Source organism: Apodemus sylvaticus, chromosome 3 (assembly GCF_947179515.1).
Source record: "Apodemus sylvaticus chromosome 3, mApoSyl1.1, whole genome shotgun sequence".
Taxonomy (NCBI): Eukaryota; Metazoa; Chordata; class Mammalia; order Rodentia; family Muridae; genus Apodemus; species Apodemus sylvaticus.
Genome location: NC_067474.1, coordinates 159,719,594 through 159,737,256, shown reverse-complemented (window position 1 = coordinate 159,737,256; position 17,663 = coordinate 159,719,594). Strand labels below are relative to the sequence as shown.

Sequence of the window (17,663 nt, the reverse complement as noted above, 5' to 3'; positions counted from 1 at the left end):
GTCTGAAGATAGATAGCTACAGTGTACTTACATATAATAATAAATAAATCTTAAAAAAAAATTCATGCTCTCAAAACAGCTTTTTTCTTTTTTCATAATGATTACTTGGATCCTTAGAAAAACCACAATTCTGATCTACATCCACTGAGAGGAAATGATAATACCCTTCTAAATGCTGTTTTAAAAACAGCACTTTGCAGAAACTAGTACAAATAATGTGATTGATCAGTACTGAACTTTCACAAAGTAAATATCTGATCAATGTATGCAGACCACCTAACACTGGGGAAGTTTCAGATGGTGAGAGGCAAGTGGAAGAGCATAAGCATTGAAATACTTTGTCATCAGAAGCTGGTTCTCCCACCACAGAAAGCCCTGGATAAAACAACACACCTGAAAATAAGGAAGCTGACCTAAAATACTATCTCATGAATAGAGTTTTTTAAGTACTTAATGCACTTTAAAAAAAATACAGGAAAACATCGATAAATAGTTAGGAGCCCTAAAAGAACAAGCCAATAAATCCATTAAAGAAATACAGGGAAACACAAACAAACAGGTGAAGGAATTGAACAAAGTAATTCAAGACCTTAATGAGGAAGTAGAAACAATAAAGAAAACAAAAATGGAGGCAACCCTTGAAATGGAACACCTAGGAAAAATTTCATAATTTATAGATGTAAGCATCATCAACAGAATACAAAGGACAGAAGAGAGAATATCAGGTATAGAAGATACCATAGAAGATATTGACAAAATTCTCAAAGAAAATTTAAAATATAAAAATCTTGTAACCCAAAACATCCAGGAAAACCAGGATACAAAGAAATGACACAATCTAATAATAACAGAATAGAGGAGAGTGAAGATTCTCAGCTCATAGGGCCTGAAAACATCTTCACCAAAATCATAGAAGAAAACATCCCCACCCTAAAGTAAGGGAGGACCATAAACATAAAATAACCCTATAAAACAGCAAATAGATTGAAGCAGAATAGAAATTCCTCGCATCACATGTGTACAGAAGAGTTAATGTAATAGTAATTTTATTTGCTGAAATAATGTGTATAGAAATATTAATTTTATAATATTAATTAATTTTTTTCAATTCAGACATTTCCAATTAAAGTTATATAAGAGGTATGGAAAGATATCAAAGAATATAGCACTGGATACTCTTCAAAAGAAATCATAGAACTGAGAGGGAAATCCCATGAAAAATCTGTGATTCTAACCAGAACTTCCCTTAGTCTAGTGGTCTCTTGACATTTCAGAGAGTTTACATAAACATAATGTAAGGAAATTCAAATAAAGATTCAGGAATTCAAAAAGAAGTAGAAACTTACCCAAAAACAATAGATTGTTGTAATTCTCCAACATTACATCTATGTACAATGACCGCTGAGCAAAATTGAGACATTCCCATTCCTCCAGTGAGAAGTTCAAAGACACATCATTGAAGGTTAACAAACCCTGTAATGGAAAACTACTTAAATGCTACTGGACAATATCATTTTCCTACGTTAATAAAATGGCAGAAAAAATAGGAGATACTTACTGATACAGATGAAAAAAGGAAAATATTGAAGGACAAATGTTTTCTAAAAGTTTAATAGAGATGTGTCTGAAAGTATGAATTGCTGCTCATGCATAGACAGTCTATACAACAGCTCACTATAATGTTCACATTTATTAAGGCTCTCACATTCATGAATTTTCTGTGGCTTTCTGAGACCTTAGCAGCAAATGAAAGTTTTTCCACAAGCACTACATTCAGAAATATGGTTTGCTGTTGGGAATGTACACTATCTTTTTAAAGTCCTATATTATAAAATGATTTTCCCACAACCTCATGGCACTACTCCATGGATTTTTTTAACCCAGTTCTTTAAAGTCCAATGATTTCTGCTGAACATTACTGACAGGATGAATATACAACACATATGCATAATTTAAGGCAAACGAAACCAACATACATTATACAAAAAAGATGTTAACTCTAATAAAATATACTTTACTTAAATAGTCATAGCCTTCCTTGTTTTTATACCTCTGAGAATGAATGATAGAATCATCTTAAAAGGAGCAAGCATTCTCAGAATATACCGTATACATTTGATATGTATATTCAGTTAAAGTACCTTTATGAAATATGCATTGATATTAAGCAGAATACCTGTGTCACATCACAAATGGTCAAGTTATGATGAGGAAAAATATGTTTTCAAATCTATAATATGCACCTTGCTCAAATATGGACACTTATTCAATCCTGTGTGAAGCTGGGTCTCACATGACTGTTTTGTAGCATTATCTATTTAACTTTTTGACACCTAGATAAAAGACTACAAACTTTCTACAATAAACAGATAGAATATGACATAGAAAACTAATGGATGGACTAAATGTCAGAGTTTTTTCCTTAAATGGAAGAGGACTACAAAGTCAGGTTATACATTAAACATTAAAAATGACATATAGAATCAAATATTTAGACAAATTATTTTACGAAAGTAGATTCACAACTAAGTATTAAGAAAAAAAAAAAAAAAAAAAAAAAAAAAAAAAACCAGGGATGGCAAGGCAGTGTTTGTATACGCCTTTAACCCCAGCACTTGGGATACAGAGGCAGTAGAGATCAATGCTAGCCTGGTCTACAGAGTTAGTTCTAGAACAGCCAGGAGTTGACAGAGAAACCCCAACAGAGAAACCCTGTATCGAATAAAAGGAAAAAAGGAAAAATAGAAATAAAGAAAAGAATAAACCAAAGCTGGAGAGATGGTTCAGCTGTTAAGAGCACTGACTGCTCTTTCAGACGTCCGGAGTTCAATTCCCAGCAATCAAATAGTGACTCACAACCATCTTTATTGGAGATTCAATTCCGTCTTCTGGTATGTCTAAAGACTGAGGCAGTGTATTCACATACATGAAATAAGTAAATAATCTATTTAAAAAATTAGAAAAACCTCTATTAGAGAGCATTACATGTTTTAACGTTAAATAAAAGCTGGCAAAAATACACATAATAAAAACTTCGTACTTTCCATATGGTCTTTCACAACGTAATACTTAGGTATGTATGTGTAAATAAACAGCATAAGACAAGATGCATTTCAACGAAATAGAATCATTTTCTTTGGTTAAATCTTGTTTCAAATTGAGGGAAAACCATGGTAACACTTCAGAAATGTGAAATACTTTATTCCTTATGGAATTGACTTTATTGAACATCTCAATCTTGTAATATAACACAATTTTCTTTCTTTGGAATATGACCTAATTTGTATATCAGAATGGTAGCTTGCATGGATAAGTATGACTTTCAATTCTTGCTTTATCTTACAAAAACTACAATACACAGGTTATATATAATGTCTACTAGAAATTGTCATCAGAACTATAAATCTGGGGCATGAAAAAAATGACAGAGGCAAATGTACTTGCTGTGACTTCAGTCTCAAGGGTTTGGAACTGAACCCAGGGATCTGGGGGCATAATGTGTACATAAAAACATGCAAATGAACAATTATATAATTAAGATTTTCAGAAGAATAATAAAAACATCAATAAAGCCCTTCCGTTTTTCCCTATGTAACACCTCATTTCAGGGAAGAGGAAACATAAGGAGACATAACAACAGAAATAGAGGAAATTTAAAAAAAGGCATGAGATCCTATAACAAAAGACTATATTCATCAAAACTTGAAAATTTAGTTGAAATAGGTTGTCTAGACAGGTACCAAGTTCAAGGAGGATCAATTAGGATCAGACAAACCATCTACACAGTTTGTAGATTCCAAACAAATTCCAAAATTCCAAAACAAATAGAAGCAGTCATTAAAATCTCCCAACAACAACAAAAAAGGTCCAGGCCAGATGGGTTTATTGCAGAATTCTATCAGACATTATAGGAAGTCCTAATAGCAATACTTTTCAAATTATTCCACAAAGTAGAATCAGAAGGAACACTACCTAATTCATTCTATGAAGCCACAGTTACACTGATACCTAAACCACTCAGCTACCCAACAAAGAAAGACAAATGTCCCTTATGAATATCAATGCAAAAGTACTGAATAACAATACTAGCAAACAAAAACCAGGACCACATCAAAATGATCGTTCATCATGATCAAGAAGGCTTCATCTCAGGGATGCAGGGATGGGTCAATATACAGAAATCCATCAACATAATACACTGTATCAACAAACTCAAAGAAAATACCAAATGATCATCTCATTAGCTGCTTAAAAAGCCTTTGACAAAATCCCTACTTGTTATAAATCTTGGAAAGATCAGAAATTCAATGCCCATAATGAAACATAATAAAAGCAATATACAACAAACCAATAGCCAACTTCAAATTAAATGGAGAGAAACTTGAAGCACTCCAATTAAAATCAGGGACTAGTCAAGGCTGTCCACTCTTTCACTGAAAAGATAAAAGAAGAAGTCCTCATAAGATGGAAAGATCTCCCATTCTCAAGATTGGCGGGATTAATAGAGGAAAAATGGACATCTTACCAAAATCAATCTATAGATTCAATGCAATATCCATCAAAATTCTGACTCAATTCTTCATAGAGATAGAGCAATTTCCAAATTGATCTGGAATAACAAAAATTCCAGGATGGCAAAAACTATTCTCAATATAATGAGAATTTTGGTGGGAATCACCATCCCTGACCTCAAGCTCTCCTACAAAGCAATAGTAATAAAAACCACATGGTACTGTTAAAGAGACAGGCAGGTAGGACAATGGAATAGAATGGAAGATCCAGAAATAAACTTATATACCAAAAAACAAAGAGAAATAGTCATTTCTAAATTGAGAACTAATTGAGCACCTCACTGGGCAGTAAGTATCTCTCTTGACACAAACAGGTTTCAGGTGTAAACACACCCATGATCACTGTGTCGCATGCAATTCCCCCCTCCCCCCCCACTCCCCCCAAAAAATACAGTCCATAGAATTGAAAAGGTCACAAAGCTGATGGGCTAAAATGAGGACTCCTCAGTCCCACTTAGGAGAGAGAAGAAAGCAATCAAAGTAGGAAGGGATGGATCTGGGAGGTAAAGAGGATGGGGAGGCTGGGGGGGGAGGGGAAGAAGGGATCCTTTTTTTGTTTTTTTGTTTCTTTTGTTTTTTTTTTTTTAATTTTTTTATTGATATAATTTATTTACATTTCAAATGATTTCCCCTTTTCTAGCCCCCCACTCCCCGAAAGTCCCGTAAGCCCCCTTCTCTTCCCCTGTCCTCCCACCCACCCCTTCCCACTTCCCCGTTATGGTTTTGCCGAATACTGCTTCACTGAGTCTTTCCAGAACCAGGGGCCACTCCACCTTTCTTCTTGTACCTCATTTGATGTGTGGATTATGTTTTGGGTATTCCAGTTTTCTAGGTTAATATCCACTTATTAGTGAGTGCATACCATGATTCACCTTTTGAGTCTGGGTTACCTCACTCAAGGAAGAAGGGATCCTGATCAGGTATTGGGTGAGGAAAATGGGCTGAATCCCTGAGCGCCAGCATAAAGAATGGAAACAGGCAACCTCAGGAGGTAGGGGGCTAAAGGGACCTTCCAGAATGCAGAGACCTGGGAGGTGAAGGACACTCAGGACTCAAAGGGAGGAACCTTAGATGAAATGCATGACAGTAGGGAGAAGGAACTTATAGAGCCCACCTCCATCAGGAATACAGGGTATCCAGTGAGGGAGGAGGTTGCCATCCCACAGTCAAAACTCTGACCCATATTTGTTCCTGTCTGAGAGAACAGCAGGGATGGAAATGGAGTCTGAGAAAAAGAAGGTCCAGCAACAGGCCCAAAGTGGGATCCAGTTCAAGGGGATGTCCCAAGGTCTGACACTATTACTGAGGCTACGGAGTGCTCACAAAAAGGGACCTAGCATGACTGCCCTCCACAAGACCCAACGAGCAGCTGAAAGAGTCAGATGCAGGTATTTGAACCTAACCAATGGACAGAAGCTGCTGACCACTTTGGTTAAATCAGGGAAATGTTGGAAGAATCTAAGTGGGAGGACAATCCTGTAGGAGGACCAGCAGTCTCAATTAAGCTGGACCCCTGAGATCTCTCAAACACTGGACCAACAAAGCAGCATAAACAAGCTGATATGAGGCCCCCAACACATACAGAAGAGGAGGGCTGTGGCTGGGTTCAATCAGAGAAGAGGAACCTAATCCTCAAAAGACTAGAGGCACCAGGGAGTTTAGAGGTCTGGTTGGGTGGAGGGTCGGGGTGGGGAGTGTGGGAGAAGGAATGGAATGGGGAGCACTCAGATGGTGGATAGGGAGTATGGAGGAATGAAATCTGACGGGTAAAAAAAAAAAAAAAGACAAACAATTTGTAAAATAAAAAAAAAAGAATACTGCAATCTGCATCTGCTCACAAACACAGAACTGTTATGGCAAAAGAGAGACACTCTTTCCTCTTTCTGCCATCATCTGTTCCTCTAGTGATCTAATATATTTGCGATTAGGATTGAAGACAGTGAGGCTCTTATAATTTTATCCTTCTACAAATTGTTCTCTTCCATACATTGCACACGACATCAGTGTCCACACATTTCAATACCCACAATCACAAGCTTTTGTCTGGAACCCTAACAACCTTTGAAAAGCAACTTCTGTGACAAATGAGACTTTCCTTCCACAGTAATATAAGAACTCCATCCAATGTACAAATTAGCTATCGATAGAGTTTTTGAGAATCATTTACAATAGATTCTCTTTGAAACCTGCAATCTTCAGTCCATGGAAATTGAATGGCCTAACAGTAGAAAATCCCGTGAAAATAGCATGGTGTTGTAAAAGTCTTAAACATTAAATTTTCTTTATGTCAGAAGAAAATGAAGATCTTAGAAAATAAGCCCTTTAAATAACATTACCACATGTAGATAATAAAGCTTTTGAATGGTTTGACTGATAAAGAGAATTCTAAAACAAATGTAGACAGCACACTGACCTGTGGAGTGTTTACCAGAGAAGCACTCATTCCTTTTGTTGTTCTTCTCCAAGTTTCAAATATTGGGACTCTTCTTGAAATTTCACAGGGTTTGAAAAGCACAAAGATGAAATTAATACAACCCCATTATAGACAATGCTAAAGCACATAAAAATACATTAAAAGTAAAATGATGCCAGGAATCTTGTCAACATTTCTATAGACTTGAGAGCATGGAGTGACAATTTAGTGTGGAAAGGAATATGAGTATAATCTGAGTCCTCTCTCTAACATCAGCCTGCACTGAACAAAAACAGAGAAAGTAGAAGTTTATTCAGCAGGAAATTTCAGAAGCTGAAAGCACTCTAAGTCTAGGTAAAATTGTTTAGAGTCTAGAAGCTTCCAGGACTAGGCCTAAGTAAATAGGCCTCCCAGACGACAAGTAGAATTGGAGAATACAAGTTACTTTTATAGCTCAGTAGAAAAATCTGAGAGTGCTCAGTATAAAAGCTTTTTAGAATGTAAGAAGAAAAAAAGCATACCTCAGAATACTAAGAGAAAGGGACTCAAATCTAAACCAAACTGTAGAGAACAGATCAACAGTAATTATTCCACTCTAATCAGGACTAAACCTGTAAGACCCCAAAAAACCGAGGGAGCCCCAGCACCCCTCGCCCAGAAAGACGACACCCAAATCACTCTCGAGAAACGGTTTCGATGCAATAACATAAGGATTTCTTTATTTCAGAATTCTGGGTTCCACAGCCGTACACCCGCGCAGGGCTAGAGAACTGTGGGTCACAAGTGCCAAATTGGGACAGCTTTTATAAGTTTACGACAAAGCCCGAGAATCACAAACCAATCATTTCTTAGTATGGAGAGCCCGCGAAATGCAAGCCAATTGATTTGTACCACTTTTAGACCAATCAGTTTAAATTATCGGAGCCCAAGCTCATAGGACCAATTAGTTTTCTATTTTCTTGAATGCAGCATGTACTCCTGCATAGGGATAATGGCATAAGCAGTTTACAGAAGCAAGATAAGCTTAGCCCATTTCCAGTTACCTAGTGGGGCCAGGATCACCTATTCAAGGCCTTTCTGCTAGGTCTAAACAAAGGGCGGGCTCTGGAATGTGACCTTTTACCTAGTTTCTAACAAAGTGAGATAGCATTTTAAATTTCTAACTTCTTGGGGTCATTAGAGTTAGCCTGTATTATTTTCTATCCTTTTAATTCAGCACACTGCATCACTGAGAACACAATACAAGGACTATATAACATTTAGACTGGAAAGAATACATGATTCAGAAAGCAAGTGCAACTTCTGGAGAAGAACAACTCAGCTCAGGTCATTCACTCTGTCAACAAATATCATGGATGGACTCTCTGGTGGTAGCATTTAAAGGGTCAAAAACTGCTATGCAGACTGGGGCAGGGGACAGAGTTATCCATGGCCAGACCCAGATTTGCATCCTGTGATCTACCATCTCAATCTGCCAGGTAAGGCATGGCCACTAGTATCATAGTGGTGAGACGCTCTGTGGTTAACAGAAGATTTTCTGGTTCTAGATGAGCCCAGCTCCTCAGGGGAGCGGAAAAAACATAGACTAATCTGAGAATGTGGCTAAAATCCAATGAGGAAGGTCACAGGGCCTAGAGGAGGGAAAACACTATTGATATTTGTTTCATGTGTAAATGACCCTTGTCACATCCATCCCCTAAAGCTAATTTCAGTCCAGCTAAAAGAAACTTTGCTTTCAATAGGCAGCTGCTAATTCAGAGCCTCAAAACTAATCACATACTGACATCAACTGACTGTTGACTGCACTGCCTACCATGGGAAATCTTCATCACATCTAATAATATTCTCAGTGAAATTTTCCAGGATCACAGATGAATTAGAATCTCCAAAAGCCAAATACATGTCCTCTTTCTACAGACAGGTGAGCCCCACCCCACCCCCTATTCAATCCTTCTAACACACCTGGATCCTTGAGACTCCTTGGCCTTTTCCATTCAGGGCTCTTAGTTTTGATTTATAGTTATGCACATTTGTTGGAGCACATAGAGACCTGAAAACGGAAAATATTGAAAATCTTTACTCAGAGATTTTATATTGTCACACTGAAAAGATAACATCACAGTCACAGTTAAAAACACAATGAGCAAGAGAAATAGAAGGCCCAGAAATTTTTTTCTTTTTTGCTTTTTCATAAGTGCAATTCTTTAATAAAAATTTACATCCAGTAAGATAAACAATCTTTAAATTTTTCAAGCATTAATAAGATTTTAAAAACATGAATGTGAACTGAAAAATATACACTTTTGCACACAAATATTGTAATAAGAAACAACTCAACTCAATCTGAAAACATGTGAATCAAATTACAGTTTTAGAAGTTAGTAATTCACATTTAAGCAAGTTAGCGCCTTGCTGATTTCAGCCTTTGTAAAAAGGGGCTCAGTGCATATTTTAATGTTACATTGTGACTGTGTACCTATTATTAATATTTCACCTTCTTAAACAAGATTATATTCTTGAAAGTTGGTAAATAATGGCTAACCTATGACATGTAAAATTTCCAACGATAACCGTTACATTGTGTAACATAACACTTTCTATAGATTTCTTTCCTATCTTAAAATTTTAAAAGCAATCATTGTAATGATTGTATCAACATCAATTTATCAGAGGAAAATCAAACTTTAAACTGCTTGCATACAAAATATAGTACTCTAAAACCAAAAAATGTCAACATAAGTTCCAATCTGTTGTCACTAATATGTACAGAGAATTAGTACATAACAGATTTATATTAGTACAGAATAGAATTAGTACATATAAGATTAGCACACTTAATTTAAGGCCAAGCAGAGCATTTCAATGTCTCAGAGAAGAACCAGATTGAAAGAGTCAGCTGGGAGAGGAGTTTGAGCTGGAACAGCTAAGAAGAACCAGCAAGTTAAGAGTTGAGAATGAACAAAAAAGGGAGAGCTTATTCAGCAGGGAATTTCATAGTCAGAAAACACTCTAGGTCTAGATAAGATAGATTGTTTAGAGGCTGAGTCTTTCAGGCCTAGGCCTAGATAAATGGACAGAGGCAGTAAGCCTCCCAGACGATAATTACATTAGGAAAATAAAAGTTACTTTACAGCCCTGTGGAAAACCTAACACTGCTCAGTATAAAAGCTTTCTAGAATGTAAGAGAAGAAACAGACCTCAGAATACTAAGGAAAAGAGACTCAACCAAACAGTAGAGAAAAGATCAACAGTAATTCTTCTACTCTAATCAGGAATAATTCAACACAGTGCATCAGTGAGAACACAACTGAAGGACCAAATATCATTTAGACTGGACAGAATATGTGATTCAGAAAGCAACTGCATGTTCTGGAGAAAAACAACTCAGATCAGATCATTCACTGTCAACAAATAGCCTGGATGGAGTCTATGGTGGTAGCATTCACAGTGGCAAAAACTGCTATGCAAACTGGGGCAGGAGGCAGAGTTATTAAAGGCCATACCCAGTTCTGTATCTGGTGTGCTACAATCATAATATTCCAGGTAAGGCATGGCCACTAGTAACATGGTGGCAAGATGCTCTGTGGGTAACAAAAGATTTTTTTCTTGTTCTAGATGAGCCCAGCTAGCTCCTCAGGGGGGAAAAATACAGATTAAACTGAGAATCTGGCTAAAATCCAATAAGGAAGGTCACAAGCCCTAGGAGGGAAAACACTACTGATACTTGCTTCATGAAAAATTGCCCTTGTCACACCCATTGCCTGATCCTGATTTCAGTCTGGCTAAAAGAAATTTTGTTTTCAATGGGCAGCTGCTAATTCAAAGACTCAAAACTAATCAAATGTTGATATCAACTGACTGGTGACTCCACTGCCTACCATGGGAAATCCTCATCACATCTAATAATATTTTCAGTGAAATTTTCCAAGATCATAGATGAAATAGAATCTCACATAACCAAATTCATGTTCTCTTTCTACTGACAGGTGAGACACACCCGACCCTTAGTTCAATCCTTCTAACACACCTGGATCCTTGAGACTCCTTACCCTTTCCATTCAGGGCTCTTACCTTTGATTTATAGTTGTGCGGTTTTATTGGAGCATATAGAGACCAGAAAATGGGAAAATATTGATCAAAAAGAATCTGGAATGTTTCATGAGACAAAGATGAAAGATGCTGACACTAGGAAAAAGGATATACATGAAGGAAAGAGAAGGTATCATGAAAATGTTTCTTTTTATCTGAGGATTTCAGATTACCCTAGAGATGTGAGTGTCAGTCACATAACTAACACAAATCCAGAGTCTTTTTCCCATCCACTCAGAAGAGAAGCAAGGAAGAATGTAAAAGAAAAAAGCAAATTACAATGCACAGAATCCAGACTGTTCAACTTCTCTAACAAGAGGTTTTTAAAATAACGCCCTTGGTACAGGGTCAATGCATTCCCACACCTGCAAAAAGTCTACATTGCAGAACTCAATAAACCATGAATGTGCATGGGCAGAGTGCTTTTCATGAGCCCAGGACACATTTTTCTTAAGTGAATGAGCAATCATAATTATTTCAAAGGAGCTGTCTAATTTTGTCTTAATCTATACTTAGTTTTATAACAATAAAAACATCTTGGCCTGATATCATGCTCTCACAGGATGCTGGGCTAATCCTCAGAAGGTTTCAAAGAAATTCAAGAGGAATGCCTAACCGGGGTGCCTATTAACATGTCAATGTAGACTTTGTAGACTCAGCATTGTCTTGGCTCTTGGTTCCTCTCTTGGCCGGCCCCTCCACCCTCCTTGCTTACCCTCAATGACCCTCCCCATTTCAAGACTTGGTTCAGTCTGTACCCAACCAGATAGATATTCTGACTGCTTCCTCCCTCAGACTGAAAAGCCAAAAATTAACTTTAATAACCACCAGCCCAAAAAAGTTACCTTGTCTTGGAATGCTGCGGGTTGCATGTGTTTGGAAAATAATAAAGTCTCAGAGGAAACTGGAATGACCTATATAACTGTCTGTAGCATGTAAACAAAGACCATGTCTTGGTCATGATGTTAAATTTTATAAAGGTTGCCCACGTGTTGGAGCTAGGCTTTCTCTGGTGACACTCAGTGTAAACAGAAGCTACAATATATCTTCTCCTTAGCCATACCTTGTTGCAGTCCTGACTTCATTCAAACCTAAGGTGTAACATTAATAACTAAGCATATGAAGTCACATTTCTGAATGCTGTATTTACATCCAAGACTGCATATACCTCAGTTTTAAATTAATGGAGAGTAAAATTTTGCTTGATTAATGTCAATATTTACAGCCTTTATAATGAAAATTTTCTAATTCAATCAAATCTGCACTGGTCTCCCATATGACAAATATCTACAAAGCTCTCTCAGGATACCTATTCACTTCCCAGGAGAAAGGGAACTGAAATGGCAAATGGAAGAACGGGGAGTTGAGAAAGCATGAGTGAATTTGAATTCGAGGAGATTTATTAAGACTTTTTGCAGCCGGGCGTGGTGGCGCACTCCTGTAATCCCAGCACTTGGGAGGCAGAGGCAGGCGGATTTCTGAGTTCGAGGCCAGCCTGGTCTACAGAGTGAGCTCCAGGACAGCCAGGACTACACAGAGAAACCCTGTCTCGAAAAACCAAAAAAAAAAAAAAAAAAAAAAGACTTTTTGCAAAGATACTCTCCTGGTATACAAATTACAGCTAAGACTATGATGCTATGTCAGAAAAAATATTCTGGCATCCATAAAATTAATTAAAATATGCAATCCTGACTTCATTCAAACCTAAGGTGTAACGTTAATAACTAAGCCTATGAAGGCACAGTTCTGAATGCTGCATTTACATTAAAGACTACATATACCTCAGCTTTAAATCAAAGGAGAGTATAAATTTGCTTGGTTAATGTTAAATATTTACAGCCATACAATGGTGCTTTATAATGAAAAATTTCTAATTCAATCAAGTATCTCAGCAGGTATGAAAGGACAAGTGTTTACAAGTGTAAGGCGGGTGATGGGCCATAGAAATGACAATATCAAGAGCCTGCTAGCATTAATTCTCTCTCATTATAGCAATCAAAACTTGAAAATACCTAGACACGCCTGCATATATGTTTAGGAAATTCACCTCAACCCTTGTGTAGAGACAATACAGGACACAAGAGGAAATTCAGGCCCACAGGTTGTAATGCCCCTTTGATATAAACTAGTCTGGCCTCAAATGAAGAGGAATACACCTGCCCCAATGTTCTGAATGCTGAGATTATATCAACAGTACTTGAATATTTTATGTCTATAGAGTCAAGAAATATAATCAAACTTTGTATATATGAACAACAGAATTTATATTCTACAAAACATTGTTTCACTGTGTATCAATTTACATTAATACAACATTAATATCCTAAGAACTACAAACATCCATAAACTGTATCATATCTGTAGAGGGCAAAAAATACTTGGGGTCAAAGATAAGCACTGCTGTAAACAGGCACTTAAATAAATCCACAGGGTTTTCTCTTCCATGGAAGAGAAGAGCACACTTTTGTGACCAGAAGTGAGGAAATTGATGTAGCAAGTAGCTTGGTGACCTGAGGTAGAAGTAATGCCAGACCACACCTGAAAGTACCAGATTCCCAGGCGGGGCGGGGTGGTGGACACCTGTAATCCCAGCATTTGGGAGGCAGAGGCAGGCGGATTTCTGAGTTCGAGGCCAGCCTGGTCTACAGAGTGAGTTCCAGGGCAGCCAGTGCTACACAGAGAAACACTGTCTGGGGGGGGAGGGGGGAAGAAAAGTGCCAGATTATTAAATTTATCTCAGAGTCTACCTCTCTAGGTCATTGTTTCTCAGTTAATACAAACAGTAGCCTTGAGGGAGATGTGATATATACCTTATACCTAGGACTAAATATCATTTAGACTGGACAGCATATGAGATTCAGAAAGCAAGTGCAGCTTCTGGAGAAAAACAACTCAGCTCAGATCATTCACTGTGTCAACAAATATAGTGGATGGACTCTGGTGGTAACATTCACAGTGTCAAAACTGCTCTGCAGTCTGGGGCAGGAGGCAGAGTTATCCAAGGCTAGACCCAGATTTGCATCCTGTGATCTACAATCTCAATCTGCCAGGAAAGGCATTGCCACTGGTATCATAGAGGCAACACTATCTGTGGTAACAGAAAACTTTCTTGTTCAAGCTGAGGCCACCCCCTGCGGAAATGAAATAGATAGATTCAACCGAGAATCTGGCTAAAATACAACAGGGAGGTCACAGGCTCTAGGAGGGAATCCACTACTTAAATGTGCTTCATGTATGAATGGCCTTTGCTACATCCTGATGCTGATTGCAGTGTGCCTAAAAGAAACTTTGTTTTCAATGGGCATCTGCTATTTCAGAGTCTCAAAACTAATTCAATATTAACATCAACTGACTGCTGAGTGCACTGCTTACATTTTTCTAAAAAAAAAAAAAAAAGAAGAAAGAAAAGAAAGATAGAAAACTAGAAATAGAACTACAATACAGACTGTACTATTTAGTCATTTTTGCAGATGGTTATGTGGTTGTTCTCTATAATAGACTATATATACACATGCACATATGCATATGCTCTGGAAAGGACACTCCAGAATTACCCAAGTCTCTTTAGAGATTCTAGCTAGGAAATCAACTCTTTTCATAAGTAAAAGTTCCAGAATTTTCAGGAGACTTAGGGTTCAGTAACTGTTGATTGTGACAGGATAAAATAGATTTCATTTCAGCATCAAGGTGAGAGCTCAGAAACACAAGGCCAGACATGGTGGGGGGAGGGGTCTGTCTTTAAAGTACAGATTTCTGAGCTCATGGACACCTTTCAGAGGGCAGGGCTTCTTGGTTTGTGTGTGTGTGTGTGTGTGTGTGTGTGGTGAGTTTTATTCTTCCCCAAATTATGTTTACACAAAAAAAATGATCTCACAAGCTAGTTGATTCTGCATATGTAAATAGATTAAACACATTGGTGATTAAAAATGTATCTGAGTTGAGTTAAGAAATAAACACCACTGGGCAGTGGTGATGCATGTCTTTAATCACAGCACTTGGGAGGCAGAGGCAGGTGGATGTTCAAGGCCACCCTGGTCTATGGAGTGAGTTCCAGGACAACAAGGGCTACACAGACAAACCCTGTTTCGAAAAACTGGAAAAAAAAAAAAAAGGAAAAAGAAATAAACACCATTCCTTCAGAGGCATTTAACTAAATGTGAGTCCTACTTTGAATTCTATACTTCATGTTCCCTGTGCCTTAGATCCTGTTGCTCTTGCAAGAGTTTTAATGTGACTGAAGTTGGAAGGCTGTCTTGTGTATCTCTCCCTGTGTCTCCCTTTGTCTCTGTGTATGTGTCTATCTGTGTACTTTGTATGTATCTCTCTGATGCCTATTTATATAATCCTGGCTGGCAGTAAGAAAGAGCTTTGCACCAGGCGGTGGTGGCACATGCCTGTAATCCCAGCACTCTGGGAGGCAGAGGCAGGCGGATTTCTGAGTTCAAGGCCAGCCTGGTCTACAGAGTGAGTTCCAGGACAGCCAGGACTATACAGAGAAACTCTGTCTTGAAAAAAGCAAATCCAAAAAACAAAAAAACAAAACAAAAACAAAAAAAAAAGAAAGAAAGAGCTTTGCAGTTTTTATAGAACTTTGAGGGAATAGTCACATGGGGAAGGAATGGGATAGTGTACAGAAATCTTAACAGTTTTAAAAAGGATTAGGTAACTGGCTGCAAGTGATCAAGACAACAAATGTTTATAAACATCACTGTTTATCAATCAGTGCCCACAATGGTATATTCATTTAGGATATACCATTGGATGCCCAATTCCTGCAGGCACAACCTCCACCACTCTCAGAGTTGCGCCACTTCTGTCGGTGCCGCTGTTGTTCCTACGGGCAGGTCATGGCGCAGATTTCTCCTGCTGTTGCCAACCGCAGCCGGACCGCAGCCCACGCCCAGCTCAGCTCCTCTATACCTTGCTGTTTCTCTCATAGCAGCTGCTACCTTCTCCTGTGGGCCTCTCCCACTGGTCGTGTGGACTTGGGAGCCAATTCCCACAGGCACACATGTGTGTGTGGCCGTGCCACTGCTTACTTTTCTTATACTTCAAGTTTTCCACGCCTAGGAGAACAGTTACATCAGCTCCCACAATGTGCATGCTGCCTGTCAGGCTCCTCCTTCTACCAGATTACAAATTCAAACAAACACCAACCATAGTAATAAATAACTCTTAGCTCCCAAGTGCTGAGATTAAAGTGTGCACCACCACCACCAGGCTCAAGAGTCTCTTAATATAATGATTGACTCACAAAATACAGAAGGTATTGCTTTACAAATAGAGACTGCTGAACTTATTCAGAATGATTCTGAATTGACTTCACTACAGCTACAACAACAATCACTAATAGGAGTCACCCACTACATAGAACACACATAAGATTCCTGATAGGTTTGCCAGGTCCTCTGGCACAAGGTAATAATGAAATTGACCAGCTCTTGAAAGGAAGTGTACTACAGGGTTTGGAATTTCATAAAAATCACCATGTTAGCAGCAAAGATTTAGAGAAAGAATTCTCTATCACTTGGCAACAAGGCAAGGAAAATGTGAGACAATGCCCTACCTACTCATTATATAACCAAACTCCATTACCTACAGGAACTAACCCTAAGGGTAACCAAAGAAATGATATTTGGCAAATGGATGTTTTCCACTTTACAGAGTTTGGTAAAGTGAAATATGTGCATCATACTATAAACACATATTCAGGATTAAAATGGGCAAATGCTGATTCTGTAATTACACACTACTTAGAAGTCTTGGCCTTAAGGGAATACCCATACAAATGAAAACAGACAATGGTCCAGCATAAAACTCTGATAAAATGAAGCAAATTTTTACATATTATAACATAAAATATGTTCCAGGAATATCACATAATCCTACAGGACAAGTGATAATAGAAAGATCTCATCAAAAGAAGATACTTAACAGGCAAAAAAATCTCTGGAGATAGAATACATAGTGCTTTATTATCTTAACTTTTTTAAGTGCTAATGAACAAAACACTACAGATGTTGAAAGACATTTGTAGAAAAACTACTGAACTAAACACAGAGGTAGGGATTGGAATACTTAAAGCCTGTCTGAAAACTCTTGTCAGTATTTCTAGGTGTTAGAACATAACTTAGAATCTATCTTATTTCATTCGACCTGCAGAAACAGTGCTTGTATTTCCCAAGTGTATTGTACTTTGTTGCAGAAAAACACATCCTGCTGAGGGACCCCCAACTCAATGTTTTTAGGCCTCTAAACAACTAGCCCAGCACAGAGTAAATTGTTTTTCTGCTTTCAGCTTGAGAAAGATAGCCCACCCGGTTCTAGTTCCAATGTTTAACTATACAAAGCCCCAAGGTCGTTTGCTCCAGATAAACTCTAACCTTCCTTACTTCCTCATTCTGTCTTTCCCCATTCCATGCATGTTTTGTCCTCCACCACTAGCCTTGTGAATTGTGTCCTCCAACCCTTGTCTTGTGCTTTTGCCCCTTTAAATACCCCTGACTTCAGTTGCACAGGCTCCTCAGTCCTCTACCCCTGCGCGGTGTATGGCTGTGGAACCGAGAATTCTGGAATAAAGAAATCTTCAT

The 17,663-nt window shown here is 38.0% G+C and overlaps 2 protein-coding genes across 4 annotated transcripts in view; one reads left to right on the top strand and one right to left on the bottom strand.

Annotated features, from left to right (window-relative positions):
• Positions 1-17,663, top strand: part of LOC127681614 (zinc finger protein 665-like) — a 233,961-nt gene that overhangs the window by 141,569 nt on the left and 74,729 nt on the right. The gene's annotated exons all lie outside the window — the stretch shown is intronic.
• Positions 1-17,663, bottom strand: part of LOC127681600 (oocyte zinc finger protein XlCOF6-like) — a 1,434,619-nt gene that overhangs the window by 1,398,513 nt on the left and 18,443 nt on the right. The window contains exons 3-5 of one of the 2 annotated variants that reach the window (XM_052178049.1): positions 8,947-9,034; positions 6,985-7,057; positions 1,347-1,473 (exon numbers count right to left, since the gene is read on the bottom strand). In XM_052178049.1, the coding sequence (XP_052034009.1) occupies positions 1,347-1,473; positions 6,985-7,057; positions 8,947-8,978 (232 nt within the window). In that variant the 5' untranslated portion in view covers positions 8,979-9,034. The remainder of the gene's footprint in view (positions 1-1,346; positions 1,474-6,984; positions 7,058-8,946; positions 9,035-17,663) is intronic. The other variant, XM_052178000.1, reaches the window with a different exon arrangement.